Source organism: Crassostrea angulata, chromosome 2, assembly GCF_025612915.1.
Source record: "Crassostrea angulata isolate pt1a10 chromosome 2, ASM2561291v2, whole genome shotgun sequence".
Lineage (NCBI taxonomy): Eukaryota > Metazoa > Mollusca > Bivalvia > Ostreida > Ostreidae > Magallana > Magallana angulata.
The window spans coordinates 72,755,982-72,781,718 of record NC_069112.1 but is presented as its reverse complement, the minus strand read 5'-3'; the positions used below and the strand labels follow the sequence as shown (position 1 = coordinate 72,781,718).

At 33.9% G+C, this 25,737-nt stretch overlaps 1 protein-coding gene across 3 annotated transcripts; it reads right to left on the bottom strand.

Annotated features, from left to right (window-relative positions):
* Positions 1-847: 847 nt before the first annotated feature.
* LOC128172334 (tyrosine-protein kinase Fer-like) lies at positions 848-24,587 on the bottom strand. Of its 3 annotated transcripts, none has more exons than XM_052838128.1 (17): positions 24,437-24,587; positions 17,400-17,613; positions 16,307-16,480; positions 15,595-15,691; positions 14,697-14,889; positions 13,495-13,638; positions 12,922-13,044; positions 12,446-12,568; positions 11,958-12,141; positions 10,919-11,149; positions 9,182-9,400; positions 8,555-8,731; positions 6,270-6,483; positions 5,777-5,900; positions 4,996-5,147; positions 4,469-4,591; positions 848-3,924 (listed from the first exon to the last, which is right to left on the bottom strand). In XM_052838128.1, the coding sequence occupies exons 2-17, from the start codon at positions 17,610-17,612 to the stop codon at positions 3,785-3,787; spliced, it is 2,631 nt and encodes an 876-aa protein (XP_052694088.1). In that variant the 5' UTR covers position 17,613; positions 24,437-24,587; the 3' UTR covers positions 848-3,784. The 3 variants fall into 3 exon arrangements, with proteins under 3 accessions (XP_052694088.1, XP_052694090.1, XP_052694089.1); XM_052838130.1 differs by having other exon boundaries at positions 10,961-11,149; XM_052838129.1 differs by lacking the exon at positions 24,437-24,587 and adding an exon at positions 22,525-23,125.
* Positions 24,588-25,737: the final 1,150 nt, after the last annotated feature.

Genomic DNA, 25,737 nt, shown 5'->3' with positions numbered 1-25,737 from the left:
TTAATTAATAAACAATAAAAACAGAGGGAAATGCACTTTAGTACGTTGTTAATGCATCAGATTTTATCATTTTCGCAGGTAAACATTTACCGAAGTCTATGTTCCAAATACAAGGCGATTGTTTCCCCAAGTTAAAAAGCAAAATGAAACGAAAAAATCAAAACAAGCTAAAACCACCCTCACAAGTGAAAATGACAATGCGTTGAAATATTTAACCTCAATTTACTTCACAATAATCTGCACCAATGTTATTTCCATGTTTCATAGATTATATTCGCACGTGAACTGTTGCACAACAAACTGCCAGCTTCAAACAAAGAACCTCGTTTTCGAGATGCGGTAGACTGGCGATGCCTGTCATAAGACCAGTCTATCGCAATGAATTGCCAGTCTACGATACATGGAATAACGAGCCATTCTTTATTAGTATTTTCGCAATTATCTCAAATTTGGAACAGAAATCGCCTATAATTTTTGCAATTTATATTTTCCTTTCCCTAAGGATGATATATGCTAAATTACGTTAAGATTAACTCGGTAGTTCTTGAGAAGAAGATTTTTTAAAATGCACCCCCCTTTTTCTACAGTTTCAAGGTTTTCTCCGCTTTGAATACAGATCGGACTTTTATTTCTGCAATTTATATTTGCCCTTCCATAAGGATGCTTTGTGCCAAATTTGGTTGAAATTGGATAAGCGGTTTTAGAGAAGAAGTTCAAAATGTAAAAGTTTACAGACGGACAGACGGACAGACGGACAGACAGACGGACAGACGGACGGACAGACGGACGACGGACAAAATGTGATCAGAATAGCTCACTTGAGCTTTCAGCTCAGGTGAGCTAAAAACCCTCTTAACATTGTTTAAATCTGTAAAATGGTTCATCTGATATCGAAGGAGTGAACACAGATACAGACACACGTTTTAATGTACATAAACAAATACAAGTAAATGATCAAATAGTACAAAACCCTACAACTCCTCATCAAATTAGAAGACCCACATGTGCTAGACAACATGTGCAATGCAACTTGTGCTAGACAACCTGTGCTAGACAACATGTGCGATGCAATTTGTGCATTGCAACTTGTGCTAGGCAACATGTGCTAGGCAACATGTGCGATGCAATTTGTGCAAGACAACATGTGCTATACAAAATGTGCGATGCAATTTGTGCAAAGCAACTTGTGCTAGGCAACATGTGCTAGACAACATGTGAATTTCAACTTGTGTTAAACATGTTTTTGACAAAGATTGTCGTGCGTTTATTAATATAAAATCAACAATTCAGGTTTAAAGACGACATATCTAGCTGAAAAAATGTGCTATAGACAAAACATTCACATGAAAATCAAGTGTTCAACAAAACTTTATGGAATTGTGTTAATGGCGGAACACTATGATTAAAAAACAACAAAGGCATCAGGAAATGTATGATTTGTCTAGCAAACGGAGTTTTGACAGAAAAAAAACACGAATGTATATAATAGAAATAACATACGATATATAATATGTAATAAATAACACAGAATAGAGTGACATGTTCACATGATGCATAGATTGTAAACAACAGTTGAAAACGTATAGAGGGATAAAGGAAAGATAACTGTGTAAGAACACTATAGCATAAAAGTCTCACTTAACATAGCATTCCATTTATATATATATAAATATCAGTAATATTGAAAAACATTTTTTTTTCTCAATACATAAACTTAATGAAACTTAACTGTTCTAACCCTAAACAAACATTGCTCTACATGTGCCAGCAGTGTATTTCTTTTTATTTACAAATGTTCATTGTTGAAGAAAAAAAATTGTGATGCATGTACATAGGCTTAGGTTTTCATTGTTTATAATTCTTGTCTGTCATTAATGTACTCACAACTCTGTGCCACAGAAAATAAGTCTGGTTATGAAGTGAAAATACAAACCACAAACCATTGGAAATAAGTGTAAGGAGGTAACCTAATCAAGCAGGCTTAATGAAAAGATATTCAATGTTCTACGTGAGGTGGATATTGTACACTACACAATTAATTTATATGTCAATTTTTTTTTATCTTTCATTAATTATTAGTTAAAATAAAACTGACAATGGAAACTGTTCACACGGGGTAAACATTAAAATGGTGCATTATTTCACACATGAGTATTTTCAGGTGTCAAAATATTTTAATTCGACACTTTGTTCATTTCAACATAGTTTCTATGAATTAATTTATTTTAACATAAAGAATCCACCCTCAGTTTCGATCAGAGATTTTGATCGTGGTTTCAAAACTTTAGTTGGGGTGAAGATTGAAGATTAAACTAATATTGCGCAATAATCATAAAAATGAATATGATATAAGATCATACAACCAGTTTATGTTACAATAAAAATGTAACCAATGTAATCATTGTATATCATTACAACATTGTTTTACATGTATAATCGTCGCAAATAAAAATTGGTTACAATAACTGATACTGTAAAAATTGGTAATTTACACTGGTGGTTAAGTACGTACTTTCTATGGTCAAACAATACGCTTGGATATTAAATACGTGGATAAGTGATCTACCACTTTGAATTGTTTAATATTTTACCATACGTGTTTGGGTATTTTACGCGCATTTTATCTTACCGCATAACCACTGTAAATTTCCCCCACGCGTAAATCACAACTTTTACAGTAGATTAGACTATGAATTACCGGTAATATTTTATTGACCCTTTTCCATTGGATATTCTTATGTCTAGAAAAAGCATTATTGTGTAAAGATATCCATTCTATCAAATACCAGTATAAAAGACCTACTGGAAATTCATTTCAACCGACCAAATCCTTTGGGCAATTTAGAAAAAACACACCAAAAATCCAATACACCCTAATGACATGATTTGGAAGAACTGATACTTTTGCACATATATAGTGTTACAAACATGATAAAGAAATGTTCATACATATCATACATGAATATATATATGGCTCCATTTCATTCTCTGGATGTATTTTGATTTTGCAACACACAATTTATGCACATGACTGCCTTGTCGGAAGTTTAAAAATGATGAAGTCTACAATATCTGCATAATTAAATATTTTTCTAAATTTTAAACAAGTTGAATAATGATTGTAAAAAAATATCATAAAAAGCAAAATATTGTCAAAAGTTATTAAAACTTACTTTAAACATGTCATAACATCTCGGTTAATTTCTACTACACTACACATTATGCATATTCTGTTAAACAAAATTGCTAAAATTTTCAAATTGCTTGCTTGTACGGTCAAAAGTCTTGGTAACTTGGTTGACATAAGCAATGACTTTTTGAACTAATTATTAGCAATGGCTACAACAAACTTTTCACAAAGTACATCCTGAAGCCATGTTTTCTTCTTTACATGACCTTCAGCACATCTGTCCTTGACCTTTGAACTTTTCACCCTTTTTCTGATGACCTCTGATTGTCCCATAGCATTCAAGGCAAATCACAAATAAGGCAGCTGTTAACTTTGTTACATAAAGTTCAGCAGTATTAGATGTGATAGCCACTTTCACTTTCACAGTCATATCACACAGCAAACTCAGTATCAGTGTAATGCAGCGGTCCAATGCATTGTGGGTATTCGCCCCAAAGAATCACGGGAGTTTCCATTTTACACACATCATGGGCACCAACGTCAGAAGCACTATTTATAGGAATTCACAAAGAATTATGGGTAATCATGAATATCCTATGTATATATATCGTGGTAAATGTCTATTGCATGATGGGAATCAAAAAGCTGGACCTATCATAATGACTTGTATATTGAATGGAGTTCTTTCTGGATTCTGTCAAAGTGATAACGCTCGCTTGGGTTGTATTCCCAGCATTTCATCATCAGGTCATAACATGCTTCAGGGGTTCCCTCCGGGGCAGGCATTCTAAAACCTACAAAGGAAACCAACTGGTCAGTTAATCTAAATAAATTACCCAACATCATATTTCATTTAACAATTTTAATTATGAAATATGAAAAAAAGAAATTCTTGTTGCAAAAATTTATGAGGAAATCAAACATTCATTCTTAGACCAAAAAATTTTATTCAAGGTTTTGTTTCCAAGACTTATATATAATTCTATATTCCTTATAGAACCTGGGGCACAAAAGAACACTTTCAACCATGGTGACTTCCCCATTACTTTATTTGGCGGCAACGCTAAAATGGGTAAGAAATACGACAAATTCATAAGAGATAACAGGCTCTATACACTTCCTCATTCTAACTGATTCCTGGCTTGGTTAATGTAAATGGAACCCTAACGTAAGAAATAACAGGCTCTATACACTTCCTCGGTCTAACTGCTTCCTGGCTTGGTTAATGTAAATGGAACCTTAACGTAAGAGATAACTTATACACTACCTCTGTCTAACTGCTTCCTGACTTGGTTAATGTTAATGGAACCCTAACATAAGAAATAACCTATACACTACCTCTGTCTATCTGCTCCCTGGCTTGGTTGTTGGTCATTCCAGAGTATGGTGTGACTCCACTGGAAAATATCTCCCACATCAGAATCCCAAAACTCCACACGTCACACAGCGAGGTGTACTTCCCTGTGAAAGAAAATCACGTTTAACTTAGTAATGTGAAAAGGAAAATGCTCATACATGTGTATTATGTTGATTACAGTTTAATCTGAGAACAAGATAATCTTCAATGCTCTTTTATTAGAAATAAACCTCTATATTTTAAGGATGCTTGAGAAATGCACATTTTTTAAAGTCATTCTGGTGAAGGAATTACACCCATATCATATTTAGCACTGTTAATTGATATAAATTACAATGTCAAGTCATTGGGTAAAACAAGCATCTCACTGGATATAATTGGGAGAGCAATTATAGAAATGTTTTCTCTCTTACATGTACCATAATGTATGAGTAAAATCAAACATCCAATCAGAAATTATGGGAAAACCCCATATTTTGATCATTCTGATCTTTTTTGTCTCTCTTACCATACAGCAGAGCCTCGGGGGCTGTCCATTTGATGGGGATCTGTTTGAGTCCGTCGGACACCGTGTATTCTTCCTCCTCACGGGACATCCCAAAGTCCGAGATCTTCACCACCGACTTGTCCCCGACCAGACAGTTCCTGGCGGCCAAGTCTCTGTACAAATAAAGCAGATACTGTAGATTCCTAATCAATTGCAAGGAATTAATAGCTTAAAATCACGAGAAGTACATCTGCAGATTTTAAAACCTCGCTTTTATTTTACGGATAGATGTAAACTTAATATAACTATGAAAAAAATTCTGCATTTGCAATTTAATACTCTCGCTATTTGATGCAAAATGGTTGAATCGCGGAATTAAGTACTGGCGTAAAATAAGAAATTTACATTACTGTAAATGCATAATTTTTTTCTATGTTAACAAAGATCAGTTTGTGGTTTTTATTTGTTTCCATTTTTGAGTGCTGAATATAAATAACAGGATTAAAACAAAACTGAATGTAAAAATCACCACATTGTCAAATCTATTTTCAAAAAATACCAAAAAAACATTATATTTCACCTATGTAAACAAAAACATGGCATTACCTCTTGTTTACGTAAGAGAAAACTGTGGGCTTTGTACCTCACATACATGTATAACTCAACAACTGAATTAAAATTTTGGCTAAGCATTACAAATAACCTAGTAAAGCATTGTACACATTAGAAATAGGAAAATAAAATTGCTCAGCTCAATTTGTGACCTCCATCCCGTTAATTTACACCTGTACAATACACCTACCTGTGGATACAGTTCTTGCTCTCCAGGTAAGCCATCCCACTGGCGGCGTCCTCACACATCTTGGTCAGCTGTTTCTTAGACAGGGTTTTTCCCTGCTTCCTTAGATAGTTCAGCAGGGCACCACCTGGCCAAAAAGAGATACAATTGTCATGATAGCACTTAGGCAATACAATAAATTGTATATTTAAAAATCAATTCATAATGTCATCTAATTTTACTGTGAATGTTTTTACTCTCCTTCTTCATAAAGATACTGTATGTTCATCATTCATGAAATTTTTTTTTAATATGTGCTTCTTTATTGGATCCAAAAAATCATTAACATGTTCATCAAAAACGGACAAAATGACAGCAATCACAATTAATTGAGGCATTGTTCAAAATTTACATATTATCAAAATTAAGTATTTTCCCAAAATGAAAAAAATTCATAAACTAAAATTAATGCCCACAGAAATAAACAAGCCTAAAGCATAAGACTCCCTCCCCTTACCCTCAACGTATTCCATGACAATCATCACAGGCTGCCGTTGTGCGGCGATCCCAATGAACTTGACGATGTTGGGGTGATCGTACTGCTTCAGGATGCGCCCCTCCTGTAGGAACTTCTTTCTCTGGTCCTCGGAAAGCGTATCCCTACACGTCTTCACCGCCACCACCATTCCCTTCGGCTTGTACTTACCGCGGTACACCTCGCCAAAGTTACCCTAGGTTTAAAAAAAAAAAGCAATTTTTTGTTACCGTTGAACTTTATCACATCTACTACCATTTCTTTTCGGCTTGTATTTACTCTTGTATACCTCAACAATATCACCTTTCATTTAAAAAAAACCCAGCAACTGTTTTTTACTTATGTACTTGTGTGTGTTGTGTCTATTACAGATCATCCAATAATCTACCTGATGTAAAATAAACTGTACATAGCGACTCTTTTATCTTAAATTTATTTTTAAAAATCTTTCACCTTCAGAGGTACCGGTATATTGAATACTTGATTTGACTTTGGTTGTAGGTAATAAAAAAAATAAACTAGAAAACTGACCAGTCAGGAAGGGCCCCGCTATGACAATTAATATAGAGAAGTGAAAAAAACTTTGAATTCCATCCTCTTTATATTAACAATGATGAAAAATAAATGCCCAGCATAAGATGTAAAGAACTGCAATATATAGGATCTCATGATTTGTAGTTGGATATGATTTTCATCCAACAATTAAAGTGTTTTGTTCTTGAGCCTTAGTGAGGGGATAAAACACACAAGTTGGATAAAAATCATATTATACTACAAATCATACAAGATTCTATTTATCCCATGTTTTATACACCACAATCAATGTTTACACTGTTTATGAAACTCCACATTATTTTACTTCATTATGCCTACACAAATCCTGTTGTAAAGGCACAACTGTGGGATATCAAAAAAATATCCAATGAGTCATTTCCATGGGATAAAGGGGGTTAACATGGGATGAAATAAAATTTGTTCAAAAAACAAAGAATTGATACCAATGCAATGATACCTATAGGCTTTGCCTCAACTTCAAACAAACATCACTTGCAGACACATGTGTACGGTAATACAATATATTACAGATAAAGACAGACCTTAGATTTTCTGAAACAGGCAAGATAATTAATCTCAGGGGATTAATTATCCTGCTCTCATCCATTTATTGAATTTAATCAGGGCTTACAGAAGGAACATTTTCAGGTACTATTCTTAAGTTTCCTTTAATATAAACATAGCAACCAAAAACAACAACACCAAAATATCCATTAAAAAAAAAAAAGAAACAAAAAACTGATATCTAATAAAAAAAAATTTTTTTTAATTTATTGTAATTCATATATATTTTTTTTTATTTTACAGAATATAAGTATTTGGACTAGAATGAAATATATTCTTTATCAAATACCATCCTTTAAACTGAGAGGTAAAAATATTAGGGTGCAGCTCATGGAATGAGAGTTTAATTTGCTTCAAAACAAACATCAGTGCAGACAAAGGTGTTCATTAATCTCGATATGACTGATAGAGATAAGCCTCTAAATTTTCTGCAGCAGGCAAGATAATTAATCCCAGGGGATTAATTGTTCTGCTTTCTCACCTTTTTCTTCTAAATTTACAATAAGATTTTTTTTTTCAGAAATGACAGAATGGGGTTATTATCTGATTACCTGTTAAAATTAACAGCATTAAGGCAGAAAAAAATAAAATAAATAATTAAAAAATAAAATAGTGTGGAAGGTTAATTAATCCCAAAGGACAAATATTGCACAGCCTTCCATGTATACAATGGTAACATTCTCAGCAGTTATCTCTCTTTGCCCATTCATTCTTATGCATAGTTAGGAATCTACCCCACCACCCCAGCTCCAAACCAGAAGACATAGATAACCAAACTTAACATCAAAATATGTATTTCTGCCTACTGAACTACCATACCAAATTTGAACTTGATTGGGCAACCATAAAAAAAGTTATTAGAAAAAAACACAAAATTTGTGGACGGAAGAGTGACAGACGGACGGACAGAAGGACGGACGGACAGAGTGATTACTATAGGGCACCCGCAAATCCTTGCGGGGCCCTAATTTTACATTAACCGTAACGTAGAAAGAATGATTATCATTAGCAATATTTCATTTACTGTCTAGCAAACTTTAAATTCTCACTTATTTTTCTTAAACTAAAATTTTGGAAGAATTATTTTATTTTTTATATTTCAAAGTTCTTGCAAATCAACCACAAACTGAGATTTTGAAATAACCTACGTTTCCGATCTTCATCTCCAGGGCAATGTCATCGTTCCTGAGCTGCCACTGTTCGCGGAGGATGGCGTTCTTCAGAATGGTCTGTGACTTTGTGGTCACCGGCTCACCAGATGAATGCTGATGGTTCACTAACTCTGATATTGTGGGGAAGGATCGCCCCTCAAATCGCCAACCATTCTGTCGGTGAAAGTTGTCTCATTATTTTATGTTATTCATCATTAATAGAAGCAATTGCTTCACCTATTAGTCATACAAACAGATGTACACCAAAGCTTTGTGAATTGAATTTTTAATGAACAAAAGAAAATCTTTGTAACTGTAGATATTTTATTTTACCCAAGTACTTAATTCCGCAATTCAACCAGTTAGCATCAAAATGCAAGAATATAAAATCGCGAACAACGAATTATTAGCATAGTTTCATGTAGTAAACTTATTTTCAAAAATAAAAGTGAAATTTTAAATCCGCAAGGTGTGCTTCTCGCAATTTTATGCAGATTTTAATTCCTCTCGTTTAATTAGGAATCTACAGTACATATGTACGCACACTATATGATCACGAATACTTACATCAGTGAACTACATGATCTTTGTAATCAGTGTTTACCTATAATTACTAATACTTACATCAGCGTACTGTATAATGAAATGGCGGTGACCCTCCCAGAAGGCAGACAACACGTACTGCGGTTCGTTGGTTTTGCGATTCTTGCTCTCACGGACCAGGAAGTCTCCATCGCGGGTCAGCAGTCGCTGGACTTCCTCCCTCGGAAGTACGCCGTGAAACCAGTCCTGCTCCTCGACGGGAATGTCATGTCCCGAGCTCGAGGTGTTATTTTTAGCCAGCTAGAAGACATAGTAAGTAAATAAGTAAATGATTGTACTTAAATTGTACAATGCCAAAGTATAAAAATTGTAGCTATTTATGTATAGTTTCAAAGTAAGGTCATTAAACATTTTATCTTGGTTTTCGAGCCAAATATTATGTGGCATTGAAAAATTTGTAAGAAAAGCTCAATTTTCATATTCTAGCTTCAATTTGAAAAATTGAGTTATTCCCCTTTTCAATATAGCAACAAGAATAATTTGACCTGATTTTGCAGTGCTGAAGACCAACTATAGATACTTTTTGGCCAAAGTGATGGATTGTATAACAATGCACTATGTCAAAGTTGGTACTGTAAGTGACCACTAATGTTTTGAGAACAAAATACCTACCAAATTACTGAGATACATTGAATTTGTCGGTATATCTTCAGTTATTATAGAAAGACTAAAGTAAGATTTTAAATATAAATACATTGTTCTTACAAGATATCTTATATTTTTTTACAAATAAAAGTGTAGATCGAACCTTAAATATCATATCAAGCGGGGAACTTAGTATCTACTGGTGCCTGGTATTTTTAGCGAGGTGTGTTATTGATGTACATGTATGTTACCTAGTATTTTTACTGAGATGTGTTTTTGATGTACGTTACCTGGTATTTTGTTTGGTGAGGTGGGTTATTGATGTACGTTACCGGGCCCCGCCGTCACCAACTTTCCTCAAGTCAATACTCAGCCTCAAATCTGAGGTTTGACCTCAAATCTATGCACTTTCCTTTAAAGGATTTGATTTGAGGAATGAGCTGAGGGATTTAAAAATTTTGGTGACAGCGGAGCCTGGAATTTTGTTTAGTGAGGTGTGTTATTGATGTACGTTACTTGGTATTTTGTTAAGTGAGGTGTGTTGTTGAGGTATGTTACCTGGTATTTTGTTTGGTGAGGTTTGTTATTGATGTACATGTATGTTCACTGGTTTTTTGTTTAATGAGGTGTGTTATTGATGTACATGTATGTTACCTTGTATTTTTACTGAGGTGTGTTTTTGATGTACGTTATCAGGTATTTTGTTTGGTGAGGTGTGTTATTGATGTACGTTACCTGGTATTTTGTTTAGCGAGATGTGTTTTTGATGTACGTTACCTGGTATTTTGTTTAGTGAGATGTGTTTTTGATGTACGTTACCTGGTATTTTGTTTAGTGAGATGTGTTTTTGATGTACGTTACCTGGTATTTTGTTTAGCGAGATGTGTTTTTGATGTACGTTACCTGGTATTTTGTTTAGCGAGATGTGTTTTTGATGTACGTTACCTGGTATTTTGTTTAGCGAGATGTGTTTTTGATGTACGTTACCTGGTATTTTGTTTAGCGAGATGTGTTTTTGATGTACGTTACCTGGTATTTTGTTTAGCGAGATGTGTTTTTGATGTGTGTTACCTGGTAATTTTATTGAGATGTATTATTGATGTAAGTTACCTGGTATTTTATTTGGTGAGGTGTGTTATTGATGTACGTGTATGTTACCTGGTATTTTGTTACCTGGTGTTTTGTTTGGTGAGGTGTGTCCCTATCGTATATTACCGAGTAATCCGGCGAGGTGGGCGACTGAGGCCCGTTACTCTTGTTGTTCTCTTTGTTATCCTGTTCCTCGTAACTGTCTCGCGGATTTTCATCGTTTTCTGGTGCTGATTTCCGATGGATGGCTTCCCGAAGAGTTTGTGTGAGCGTGTTTTTAATTCCCTTGAAACCTCTGGAACCAAACATGCTAGGCTGAAAAATTTATTCAGTTTGTTATCATTAATGTGAATACTGGTTTTGAAAATAAATATACAAATATGATATGTACATGTGTTTAATATTTTCATCAAGGTAATTAGTAAATGCAAAGTTTTTGGTATAAGTTGTCATTTTTTATGTGTATAAGTATTATTGAACACGGAAAGAATTTGTAAGTTGAAAAAAAATTGGAAATATCTATCAATTCACTTCCTTTTCATGAATAAAAATAACTTCTCATTGAATTTTTAAGTTGAATTGATATACTATGCTTATTTTTATTTCCATTTGTCAATGATACATTTAAAATTTCAGTATTATAAATCCAATAAAGTTCCAAAGATAGCAGTTGAACAATAATGGACAGAAAGACGGACACTACTTAAGGAATGAATTCAATATTTATTTGTTTTATACGATATAAAATGGTTTGGGGCAGTTTACGCTTCATAAACCGCGGAGCGGTTTATAAAAAAGCGTAAACTGTTTCAAACGCATTATCGTATAAAACTAATAAATATTGAATTCATTGCTTATAGTTTAATTTTTTTTACTCTTCATTGTAGATAAAAACGGTCATTTGACCTTTAAAATGACGTACATTTGTACAAAATTCAAACGTAATGTCAGGCGTATTGATACGTTTTTGACGTTAGTCTTACTATGACGTAGGCAACATTCTTTATACGATATAAAATAATTTTTTAGCCAATCAGAAATCGCTTTAAAACCATAATTAAATTATACAGAAATAAATTCAACTGTCTGGTTTTTAGATATCTAGGTTCTTAAAATAACTTACAGAAGACCCTGTGTCGTCAATAGAAATGTCAGCTGAGAACTCGAGCGCTGACGGAATGTTTTCTCCCGTGGTCTCGATCAGCTCACTGACCTCGTTCAGCAGGACTTCCTGTGTGGCGAGCTTCGCCTCGGTGTCCGCCAAATCACAGCGTAGCTTCTCCAGCTCTTGTCTCTTCTGGTGATACCTACTCAGCAATGTAACGGGAAATGTGATTGGATAAAACTATAGATTACAAATGAATGTAACATGTAAATTGTTGAGAAAAAATTAAGATTTCTTTAAATGCTCCTGCCTAAATATGATACCTGGCAATATCAGGTCAGCAATGTAACAGGCAATTTGATTGGACAGAGCAAATAGTTACATTATGTTGAAATTATCTATTTGCTTCATCAAATACATTTAGGTTGAAAAATGTGAATGTCAAAAATTGAGGAGAGAAAGAGAGAGAGAGAGAGAGAGAGAGAGAGAGAGAGAGACGGACATACTCGGGTGACTGCCATTGCTGGCTGCCAATCAACTTAAGCTCCTCCTCCACATGGTGCAGCGAGTCGCTGCGGTTCCTCAGCAGTAGTTCCAGGCGATTCTTCTCCTCCTCTAGCTCTTTCTTCCTGTAAATGGATGAAAACAACAAAATAATAGACATCAAATGTTTCAGAATCTATAAACTTGTTCTTGTTTTGAGAAAAAAAATGCTATGTTTTACAGCGAGAGATGGCGAAACATCCAAATAAATTCGCATTCTCATTGTCAATTTGCATCCTAAATATTGAAATGTGCAAAGCTGGATCTGCCTATTAATATCTCAGTAGTCATAATGCAAATGGTCAAACACTTTGTCTACATTATGATATTAAGATGCCAACATCACTGAACAACTCATACCAAATACAGAATGCTCTGAACAATTGAGTAAAATATCTGGCCAATAAGGAATAAAAAACCTGCTGTAGGTTGTTCCCACCTGGTCTGTATGTCTGTCGTGGTGAGATCGTTCAGGGACAGTTTGTTGCTCTCCAGAATCCCCTGGTAGTCGGCCAGCAACGTGTTACCAAACTCAAAGCCGATTGGTTCAATCTTCTCCGAGCTGAAAATCAGCGAGAGATGTACATTGTACATTGTTGATAAAAGTGATATTGAAGATCAACCAGATCAAATATTGTGACACACTACTTTTGACAGTGTATTCTATTTCCCTTATTTGGCTGTAATTCAGGTACATCATCAAATGTCATAGATTGAGAGTAGGAATATTTAGATTCAGAAATGAGCTCAATCAGATCTGCACTAACTTGTTCAAAACTAAATTTCCACCACATATCATACAAAATTATCTTTATAATACATTTACAGTTCATATGCACATATATAGAGAGACTTACAATATCACTTCCAAATCATACATACAAACTTTTAAACATGCTTAATGAGTCACAGATAATTATATATTTTATAGGCATGGGATTATTTGCTTTCCTGATCCTATTTCTTTCACCACATTATCCCATTTCCAGCTCACCAGAGTAAGGTTACTAACCTGAATGCGTTAACAAACTCTTCATTGTCATATTCCTTTTCGGGGTTGATTTTTTCAATGGCCTCTCTCGTCCCTCGGTATATTGCTTGACAAGTCTCATCGGAATAATCTGTCAATTCCTGGTACTGGAGGAGAATTTCTTTACTGTCAAATAGAAGATGAAGAAACATTATAGAGATACTAACCCATAATTTCAAATGACCTATAATTGGGGCGCCAGCGGGGTTTGCTTATTCATATTTAAATATTAAATCGTACAATGGCTTAAAATTTTATAAATATAAGTGATAAGGAATCATTCTTTGAATATTATGAGGTGATAATTTTGGTCGGGGCGTGATCCTTCAGGCTTTATTGGATTTGATCACACCCCGACTGAAAATATCACCTCATAAAAATCAAAGATTGATTCATTATTCCTTAAGAATATCAAAATCAGTTCTAACAACACTTCATAGAGATTAATGCTTTATGTTAAGGTACCATTAACACTGCTGCAATAACATTTCTTAGAAGGTCTGGTTGTAGTAATGGAAGAAATACAATATTTTATTTTCTATAATCTCTTTATTGTAAGCTCATCTCACTACAGTGACTTCTGCACGAGGATTATTTTAAGATGGTAACTGTTGAAGGAAAAATTCAGTATTTATTGATTTTAATTACAAGCCCACCTTATTACTGCTGCACAATGATTTCTTGGGATGTCCGTTGATAGTTATAAAGAACTAGGATTTCCCTATTCCTTATTTGGAGGTGGCAATAAATAAATAGAGATTCTTGTGAAGCCCATTTTTAATCTTATCTCAAATGTTGTAACATCCCCTACCCCCAATCAACCTTACCACCGATTCATGATCAATAGCATTCTTGGAGGGTCTGAGGGTAGTTTAAGAAAAAATACAATACAATATTCCTTACCATTTTTTAAAAATAATAATTACCACTGTTCATACGTATTTCCCTATTTGGAGGTGACAATAAATAAATATACTAGATTTTTGTCAAGCCCTGCATCTTACCACTGTTGCACGAGGATTTCTGACAAGGTTTGGTGATAGTTGAGGAAGATAAAAATATTCCCCATTATAAATTTTTATTATTAGCACATCTTATCTTTGCTACATTAGGATTTTCCTATCTCTTATTTGGAGGTGACAAGAAATAAATATACTTGATTTTTGTTAAGCCCTGCTTCTTACCACTGTTGCACGAGGATTTCTTGCGAGGTCTGGTGGTAGTTGAGGAAGCTCGGCAAGGTCCGCGTGAGGTAGCCCTCCTGACAGGAACTGACCTCACGTAGTGACATCACATAGTCGTTATGGATACGGTGGAGGCGCCCCGCAGACTTCTGGTACTTTACCTTGGCTTCCTCAATCTTAGCGGACTTGACAGCTGGAAAATAAACATGAGAATAATGGAGATGCAAATATACTCTCCGACCTTCTTTAGATTGAATAAAATCATTTTACTAACCAGGTTGATATCCTGCTGAATATTCTAACATTGTGATTCATTTTTTTAATATTTATGATATTTCATATCATGATTGAGAAAGTCAGTTTGTTTAAATTATTCGATATCAAAAAGGTCATTCTGACATCTTAAAATTGACCTCTTGACCCTCGAAATGTTCACACAGTAATAAAACTCAGTTGGCTCATATGAGGAAATATGAAAAAAAGTGAAATAACTTAAGGTCAATAGCTATTTCTCCCCATAAAACTGTTCATTTCCCTGACAATGTAATATTTACACCAGTTAAGGACTTTAGCCTGCTAATACTTTGCTACTTCCTGGAACAATTCCTCAATTAATAAGCACTGCAGTAGTACTTGGCTTTGTCTGTACTATCTATAAAACGGTATCATTATATATACATTAAAAGTTGAACTTTGATATCTCCAACACTGATATCTCGAATACAATCATTATGGATATGTCTAAAAAATTTGTAAGTCCCAACCACTTACTTTTACCCTCGATATCTTGAATACTAAGAAATCTCAAAGTTTTTAAACAGTCCCATCTCATTAGAGATAACGAAGTTTGACGGTACATTACATGTAGAGTGATTATTTGACCTTGACCCTGACTGACCTTTGGACTTGACATCGTTGTACTTGGCCTCGTCGGTGGTCAGCCTCATCACACAGCGACTGTACTCCTGTTTGTTTTTCTGTACCTCCTCCTGCACCTGACAACAGTAGATTACACTCACAGTTAACATACAGCTCACTCAGAAAAGCTAAGTTGAGATTCCAGCTCAGGTGAGCCAGAAATTATGTTAATTGTGCATCAATCAATGTTGAGATGTTTTCAAATGAATTGGACAAAGAGTAGTAATTGACTTGCTGCTATTGGTGGTTAGTCCAAGTGAACTTAATTCATCGCATTTTATTAGGAATCTACAGCACTATGAACAACTTGTTCATGGGAACAACCATTTGGATGTTTAGTACCCGTTTTTTGATTGGTCAGAACAACAGGTCACAAAAGTTCAATAATTATAATTAGTTCTCTCACTAGATGGCACAATATTTATAACTGTAAACTTGCGGGTTTTTGTATGTACGGTCAAGGGCTTATATAGAGCAGAGCGGATCAAAAACTCTTGACTTGGGAAAATGGTGGCTCAAAAAGTGCCTCTGAATTCTATCTGGCAGTGCATTTTTAATTCTGCCAAGATGTTACTCACACACATCTTATCAATGGCTGTTTGACTGCATTGCAATTATTCTTGTACTTATATATATATAATAACACCATATTGTATATAATTGATTTACTTTACAGTTGTATTTCATTGTACCTTGTTGAACTCCGTCTCTAGACGACTCCGTTCATCCGAGTAGAACTTTTTGGCCTCCTTCTTCCGACTGATCAGGTCCCCTAGCTTGGTCAGGGTCTCACTCTCCATCTTCTGAGCGTTTTGTTTGATGTGTTGTAGAAGGTTATCTGTCTGTTGGAGTACCACATCCCACGCCTGACAATTAAAATGACTCAACCAATCAAATGTCTTGTTTTGTCATTTAAGCTGGTATGTACATTTATCTGTTGTTGATAAGTTTTACTGGTAATTGTCAATAATGTAGATTCCTAATAAATGCAAGGAATTAATAGCCACATAAAATTGCGAGAAGTAAATCTCGTAAATTTTTCAATCTCGCTTTCAATTTATTTTTAGAACAGATGTAAACTACATGAAAGTCTTCGAAAAATTCAGCATTCGCTATAATTATGTTCTTGTGATTTGATCCAAAACGGTTGAATCGCTGAGTTAAGTATTCGCGTAAAATAAGGAATCTACAGTAACAAAAATCATTCTTTTTTCATGAAAAATAATAAAAGATTTCACCATGTTCAAAATTTATTAAAAAAAATTATCTTCAAAACAATTATGAAATCTTTAGTTACTTCATACTTGATTATATTTCAGTTCTTATTCATCAAGATAAATTTGACACCTTTGTGAAAAAAATTGTGAATATTTTTTTTTAATAAACTCTTTTGGCTGTTCCTTTTTTTCCAATGTTCTGAATTTATCAACTATTAAAATTAGCAGAGAGCCAAACAAAACCTCTTATATGGATCAGGTATTACAGTGAGATAAAATAATGTGGAAAAATATTTCCATTATTAAGAGAGACCTGGAACTTCAAGATATATTAGCGACATTAATGATTAAGTGACCATCAGGATGCCTGGAAACACAGCCAGTGTTGGCTGGAACTTCTGACAGGTGAATTTCTGTGCCTCCTTTGTTCAGAAAAAAAACCCCAACTTTTGCAGTTGGCCAATGTATAAAATACATGAACTTTAAATTGTTCTTAGAAACAGATATTCAAGAGAGTCAAACAAAATTTGGAGTACGGGGGTAAATAGTTTGATTATCTAAAAAATACCTGGAAAACTGCCAACATTGGCTGGAACTCCGGACAGGTGAACTTCTGGGCCTCCTTGACGAGTCCGGACAGGGCGTCCGCGTAGTTCCGGTCGGACTTGACCCGGATGTTGAGGCATCGCTTCATCACCTCCAGGAGCCGGATCTCGTGTTCCTGGATACGCTGTAGCACCTCATGGGACTTCTTCCCCTGGAACTCCGTCCCAAAACCCATGCTTAAAATGGAACACATGCCAAGTTTTGTTAAAATTGGCATAGTAATTTTCTAAGTACTGTGGAATCACTTGATTTTGTTCAATTTTTCAGGATTTCTTGTGTTTTTTCACCAAATAAAACACAGTCAATATTAATTCACTGATCACAGTTGAAAATCAATGAGCGTGTGAAAAGTTGAATATGCACAAAAATTGCTCCCACAAAATTTCATAATGAGTCAATATTGGTTTACTAACAATGGACACTGAAAGGACTTAGTCCCCACGAGATTACACTCCAAGTTAAGTCGAGATTGGCTAGGTATCTTGTTTTCAAAAAAGGGGTGTGAAACGTTCAAAAGTCCTCTAACAAATGACAACGAGAGATAGCATTAGGTCTGGCATTTGACACTGAATTAGCTAACAAGGATGCAAAAGCAGTCACATTTACGTAACAAAAATAGAAATATGAGCTAAACATGGAAGCAATTATCTATAAATATTGAGACAACAGATGATACCCTCAAGATCTGGTTGATGGTAAAACTAGACGTCAAAGACAGTAAAAATAAAACCCTTGGTCTTAATTCTTTCTATTTTAAACTACAATATGTGCCTCATGCATACACTGTCATGACTATCTTTTTTCCATTATGAACAGGAAACTTCTAGTAAATCATGCTGTACATATTTTAATACATGTACTTAATATATGTTTTCTTAATATTAGTCATTTTAATATAAACTTCAATTCCTAGGCTAGTGGGTGCAGACAATTCAACTATTTGAAAGAGGTTGCTAAGTAACAAATTTAAGACTCCTTAACTTAAAGTTTTCAGAAGCTTGGTTTTTTATTTTCAAGAGTTTATTTGAAGTGTCCATTGTAATATGTTGCAGGATAAATAAAATATGTGTACACTGTCAACCAAACTGGAAGTGTTTGTGATATTTAGCAAAGGTCAAGGTATTGTGTCACACCAGAGGTCAAGGTCAATGCATCATTCTTCACTTTTTTGAAAGTTAGGTGAAAATCAGTCACTCGGACAATATGACCAATAAATGTGCTTATTCTATATAGTAAATACATTATACTGGATGATCACTTGGAAATGTTGTTGAGACATACTATATATGTGTGTTTTAAGCTCCATATACAGTAAAACACTTTTAAAGCAAACATGCGTACATAATGAATTGACACTTACAGAGAAGTGATTCTCATTTCCTGTGATTTTTTGTTCATGTTGTAAACTTGACGGATATAACGAAATACGCTTATAACAAAGCAAAATTATAGCCTGTCCTGGGCACTTCGTTATAAGCAAGTTTTATTGTACCTATGGTAATGACAACACACGTTACTGAGATTAGAAAGTATCCTATCTTAATACACCATGTCTAAGAGGACTTTAAGAATATCAAGGAAGTAAAATATCTAAATGAAGTCATTTATAAATAAATGTGCTAATCTGATGGCAATACTTCATTCCATCAAACAGAGAAACCAAATTTAACTTTAAAGTTTCCTTCCTTAAAAAGCTTTAAAGATTAAAAAAAAAAAAAAAAGTCTAAAGATCTGGAAATATATAGACCAGCATTAATTCAAAACAGTATGAACAAAAAACAAATCTTATACCTAACACAACAAACAGGAGATTAAAATTTAGTTTCCTTGAAAATAATAACGTTATAGAAATTAGAGCTTTCATCAGTTTGCACAAGACAGGGGAAAGAAAGAAAAATAGAACATGTTCAAGGAAATTCAAAATTAATGACCTATAACACAGCGTTATATTGAACCCTTCTTCCTTAGTTTTATATATTTACGGGAAACTTAAAATTTTCGTATGTATATCATAAATAAAAGTTATACAATTGAAGGCATGTACTGAAAACCTTGAAAAAAATATTACAGCAATAATATTGATACTCTAATATCACTGAACGTTTTCTTTTTTGTTCAATTTGGGTATTTTTTACTGAAAGATTTTAAAAGTGTTTCCTAAGCTGGCATGACACAAGCACATTTCAATTTTTGTCTCCAGAAATACAAAACTTAAATTCATATTAAATTGTTACAAAATCATGCTTACTTCGTACGAACATTCTTTTTATAAAACTATAGAAAACAGCATTATCATTTGAGATTCCATTATCTAGTATAAAGGATTTAAAAACCCAGTGTTGAATGTCTAATGATTACAATTGGTTGGGGGGGGGGGGGGGTATCAATATTAGTAGGTTATAAATAGGAACAGGTTATCGATGGGTTTTTCCAATTTTATTGATGGGGCGAAGAAGGCAAATACCTAATATGCAAATTTTAATGAGTTTTCACGTGCCACCAAAAGTTTAAGTTCATAAGTGAGCCCTAGGGGTACTTTAAAATTAAAACATCCCGCACATTTGGTTTATTTCATTCTTACTAATAATAATCATTTAATAAATTTTATACAAGACAATGTCATATTTAATCTGTTTTAATAAAAATCATGACAAATCATTCAAACTTGTTTAAATATCTTTTTATATCTAAGTTTACAACTAACTTAACATCAGAGGAACACATTACGGCCTATAGATTCAAGGGCTGCTAGTGAGAGAGCACTTAATCCACTATTTGATATCTAGCAATAAATTTCAAGGATTTTCCGTAATTTAATACAACATACTGTGGTTTCATTAATATTCAAGGGTAACAATTTTCGTGGATAAAGTGAAAATCACAGTTTCAAGGATACGTAAATTCGTGGCCAATGACCCTATCAATACAAAATGTTAATAGAAATTGCACTTCAATGAACATTAAATTTCGTGGATCAACTTAACAACGAAATCCATGAAAATTGGTCTTCAACGAATATTGATGAAACCTGCACAGTATATCTAGTCTGTCGATCCACCTTGTATTTAACACGTTCCAGAAAAATCCAGATGTATCAATCACTTTGTCATTTAGCTTCCTGCTTTATATATGTGTCCTTTAAACCACATTCAATCAATTCTTATACAATAGTCATCATTTTTAAGTGTACATTCATACACCTATAGTTTTGCAAACTTTGCAAATTTTATTACCAGCCCCCCCCCCCCCCCCCCAAAAAAAAAAAAAAAAAAAATTATAAATTCCAGGAAAAATACATTAATTATGTGTAATCTTTTATGCCATGTTATACAAGCCCTGTACCCCCGCCCCCCCCCCCCCCCCACCAAAAAAAAAAAAAATAATATTTCCAGGTTGTTATGTCTGATTTGTATTCGTATTTGCCATTGGTGTATTGAATGATGTCGTCTTCCAAAAAATCAATCTTCCCTATGTCAAACAAAAATCAAGTCTGCTTTTTAAAACATCTATACAAGCCAAGTTGATCCCATTGGTCAAGCAAAGTAGAACTGTATGTTTTGTTGAAAAAGTCCAGCTGTTTTTAAATAAAATTCAGTTTTCATCCAATACAGTCCAAAACATTTGCTCTACACGGATATAAAATTGGGCAGAAAATTAATATCTCTAGATTTTGTATTCACACAATGTGATGTGTCGCTAAGTGGTCACATTAAGCAAATTATCGCTGGTGATACGAAAAAGAAGTGTTGACAAATTTTATTCGTTTAACTTGCCTGAATGAAAACTTAAAAACCTGCCCCTCGAACAAACAAATGGCCGGAGAAACAGGAAGAAAAATTTGCTATTTTATCTTTGTTACATACATTGGCGGCTTTTAATTCAGTTGTATAATTGATGATATTATCTAAGCCGGCGGTGTTTGCATTAGTGGGCTATGTAAATCACAATGTCTCTGCTGATACGGACAAATTGGGTGAATAAAAAAAAAAACTGTTCCTATTTACATTATGTCAGTCCCTGTCAAAAGTCTGCACATTATTCAATCATATCAATATCAGTTTTATCATATTACAGCATGTAACAAGATAAATAAATGTTGATAATGTATTAAGTACTTTGTATTTAAATATTATGTATATCTGTATATCATCTAAATATTATCGTTTGTAGTAGAAAATCACTTCAGCTTAGCCTTAATCAAGTACATTACGTATAATATAAGAATTAATTGGCACATTCAGAATTATGCTAATTATATTTAAACCCATGTTAACTTGCTGGAAAATCAATCTCGATCTGACAAATATTGTACACGCTAAATATGATACGTTTAAAGAAACTGTATAATAAGTGCTATTATATATAAACATTTAAATATGAACATAATTATATTTTAACTTTATTAATGATTTATTCTTTTTAGATAAGTAACCTATGTATAGACGTGCTGACTGCTTCCAAAGCTATATTTAATTGTCAATGTAAGATCCAACACTCTAAAGCTTAAATCAAACTAAAACTGAAATCTAACAATTGAAAGTGCAAGTGTCTGATATTTGACATGCCAAGATGTCAATTTTATAATTTTATTTATTGAATCAAGTAAGGAGTATGCTATCATGGCATCAAGTTTAAAGATGCTGCTACATGGTCATCATTGTTGACCAACATTCGACCACATCCTCACAACCAACCAGAGACAATAAATCATATTACGTTCATATGTCACAATATGAAAATCAATAGTCTTGTTTTCAAACTTTTGAGCTCAATTAACCTTACAAAAACCAAACTTAAATGTAACTTAAAGGATTTTTGTTAAAATCATTGCATTATGAATTTTTATAAATTATGTGGGTTTTTTTTCATCTCAACTGCCATTTTTTATTTTTCCAATCTTCAATTCTGTACACATGCCAAAAACACACATCTTGAAAGATTAAATGAGTCTGCGCTAATTATCGAAACTTAATTTATCCATTAGGAGTTGAGGATACAAGTTTATTTATATTAAATACTTCCCAATAGCTAATTAAATAACATTGTCACTCACTGATCGTACGTAATTCATAGAGCCGTAAACTTACTGTTATGATGACACGTACATGTCCCACTTCTGGACACAAACAATCAAAACTTCCATCTCAATAAAACAAGCCCCAAAGTATTTTCACTTCCCTTTTAGAGATAAAAATAAGTCACTTCAAACCAAAGCAAGATAGTTTTGTGCTGATTGGGCCCCAGAGACAACAGGTTTGTATACAGTTCCTGGACCGACTCTAACTATACACAGCAAACCTTTAAGTAGTTAATATGTTTTTCAGGGTTTAAGTAGAGAAAACATGTATCCTTTTTGTAGAAGAAAGGTACAAAACAAATTTAAGTTGCTATATAAATATCAGCTGTTTCACAGTGTGTCATAACATTTGGTCAAACAAACCAAAAGTTATCAAGTTTTACATGGATATGCCATTCCATCTATGTCAAATAAATGTAAAAAGATTTTATTCATAACTTTATGATCAATTCTCTTTTACAGGTTTATTAAAAAAAAATTATTTTAAAAAGTAGCGCTTGCATCCCTACATCATTGTATATGTATGTATAATTTACATTGTACCAGCCCTGCACTACTGTAATTCACGGTATACAGACATACATTTCTGTTTGGCCGAATAAACAGCAGCTTTTTCAAGCATTTACTTAAAAATTTATTTTTTAAGTACTCATAAGCACAAGCTATCAGATTCAATTTAACATCCTGGTAGCTCAAAACAGAAGAAATGATACAGTTATAGCAGTTATAGGCACTAACAGAGGGGGCCGGGGGGGGGGGGGGGCTAGCAGGGTTGGTATGGTGCCAAAATTGGTTCCCTCCAAATCCACAATTCCCATTAATTTTCCTAAAATCAGATGCAAGTTTTGAATTTGGGTTCATACCTGAACAATGTTTCTGTTACATTAGTATGCAATTGTGCTTTTGCCTTTATTTAGTAATGTGTTTTACAAAATGTGATTGCCAAGAGCTATTGGATAAACTGAGGGATCGTCTCTCTGCAACTGTGGATCGAGTTACAAAAAAAAAAACTTGTTTACCAAAAGTTGTTACATTTCATCTAATCTTAGACTAATATGTGGATTTTACTTGTTTTGGAAAATGAAAAAAAATCTACTTTTTGCACTTAAAATTTATATCCCATTTGGGATATTATATCCCAAACATGCTATCATATATCCCATTTGGGAGATGGCCCCCACCTGTTTTTATCAACATAAAGTTCACTAGAAACCTAGTTGGGAGAGAGAGAGAGAGAGAGAGAGAGAGAGAGAGAGAGAGAGAGAGAGAGAGAGAGAGAGAGAGAGAGATTCAATCCTCCTTTAGCACTGTTCACTCTGACCTAAAGAGTTTAATCTGATAATTGATTTTAGCACGGCATCTTTGAAACAGTAATGTAAAAGTGTAATAAATATCAGGAAAAAGGAAAGAAAAATGTGCATAACCTACAGGACTATATCAATTTATAAACATGTTTATCATGTCAAAATATGGTACTCTAGTCTACGAAGAAATGTGTAGATATAAATAAATAATGATTGATGTAACCTGCAGCTAATCATGTCGCTACTGACCCTTTCAATGGGCCCACTCAGATCCCACTCAGACCAATACCTGACAAATTCCTATAGTATTTCTGTGACTCATTTACAACTTAAATACCTGCTCATAACTTTCTCTTATAATTGAAAACACACCTTCTTCTGATCAGCTATACGCTGAACATAAGTCAAACCCTAAACTTAAAGAAAGCGCTTCAGAAATAAGGTCAAAGTGTTGAACTGTCAACACAATATTTGTCAAGTTGCGTAATAGGTGACAGCGTTGCCGCACACATGCGAGTGTTCTAGCCCAGAGCGAACGGGGTGTGTGTACGGGTGTGAATCTCAATCCTGTAAAGCTTGCATTTATCTTTATAAAACACCAACGCGCTCCATACTTACATTCTCACGTGCGGATTGCCGTCTGCTTGTAACCTTATGTTTACATAATGAATGAGAAAACTGCTTTATCAATCCGATTTGTTGGCAATCCAAACGATGGTTTTCCTCTCGGAGCTTCCGCTTTCCCGATATTATGTTGTGATGTCATCAATTTTCGTGGTGACTTCGGAACTCCTTCAGAAAGTAACAAAAAAAAAACAAGAGCCCGAACCCGATCATAATTCAAACTCGAATAATGATTCTAAAAGGTTACTTAAAATCGAAAACAATTCCTCTTTGATAAATGTACCATCAAAGATTACCACTTTTATTCAAGAGAAAAATGTAACGCAGAAGATACACCGATATTTATGGCAGGAGTAGACAGTTTACATTCAACCATACAAATATATATAGTCTTTTAACCACACACACACACACACACACGCACACACACACACACACACACACACACACACACACACACACACACACACACACACACACACACACACACATAATAGATAAGGGAGGGGGGGGGGGGGGGGTTGCACATATTGGTCGTGGTTTACGACGATAACACTGTTAGGCCTTTAAACATACAAAGAGTACAGTTTCCTTTTAAAACGCATAAACGTTACGTATTAAAAGTTTAAAAATCAGTCAATTTGAAGTTTATAAACTGTTATAGTTAAGTTTAAATTGATAATTTTAAACTTTTAATGTAACATATGCATGTAACATCGTTTATAAGATACATCAATCGCCAAAAATCCTAATGGGGGGGGGGGGGGTACGTATTGTACATGCATTGGAGGGGCTGCTACTTCAACACTATAATAATCAAATTTCTGTGTATATCAGTGTTCCAAGTATCAGCTTGGCATTGTATTTTATCAAAATCTGTATATGTGAAAGAAGGGAAATGTACTTTACTGCGCTTTTATATATATATATATATATATATATATATATATATATATATATATATATATATATATATATATATATATATATATATATATATATATATATATATATATATATATATATATTGCTTTAATTCCACATTATAATCTGGTAGCGTGTTCGATGTGGCTGCATGTACATTGTTCTTCATTTACACAGAAACATTTTTTGTAAGGTATATTTTTATTAACTGGAATTATTTCTAGTCAAAATAATAAGTTATATAATTAAATAATTCCTTCAATTAGCTGAAATCTGATCATCTTCGCCGGCAAATTTTCTTGTTACCCCTATTCCCTTTCGGAATAAAAGACCCGTACTTGCATGTGTTAAAAATACAAATGAAAAAAATA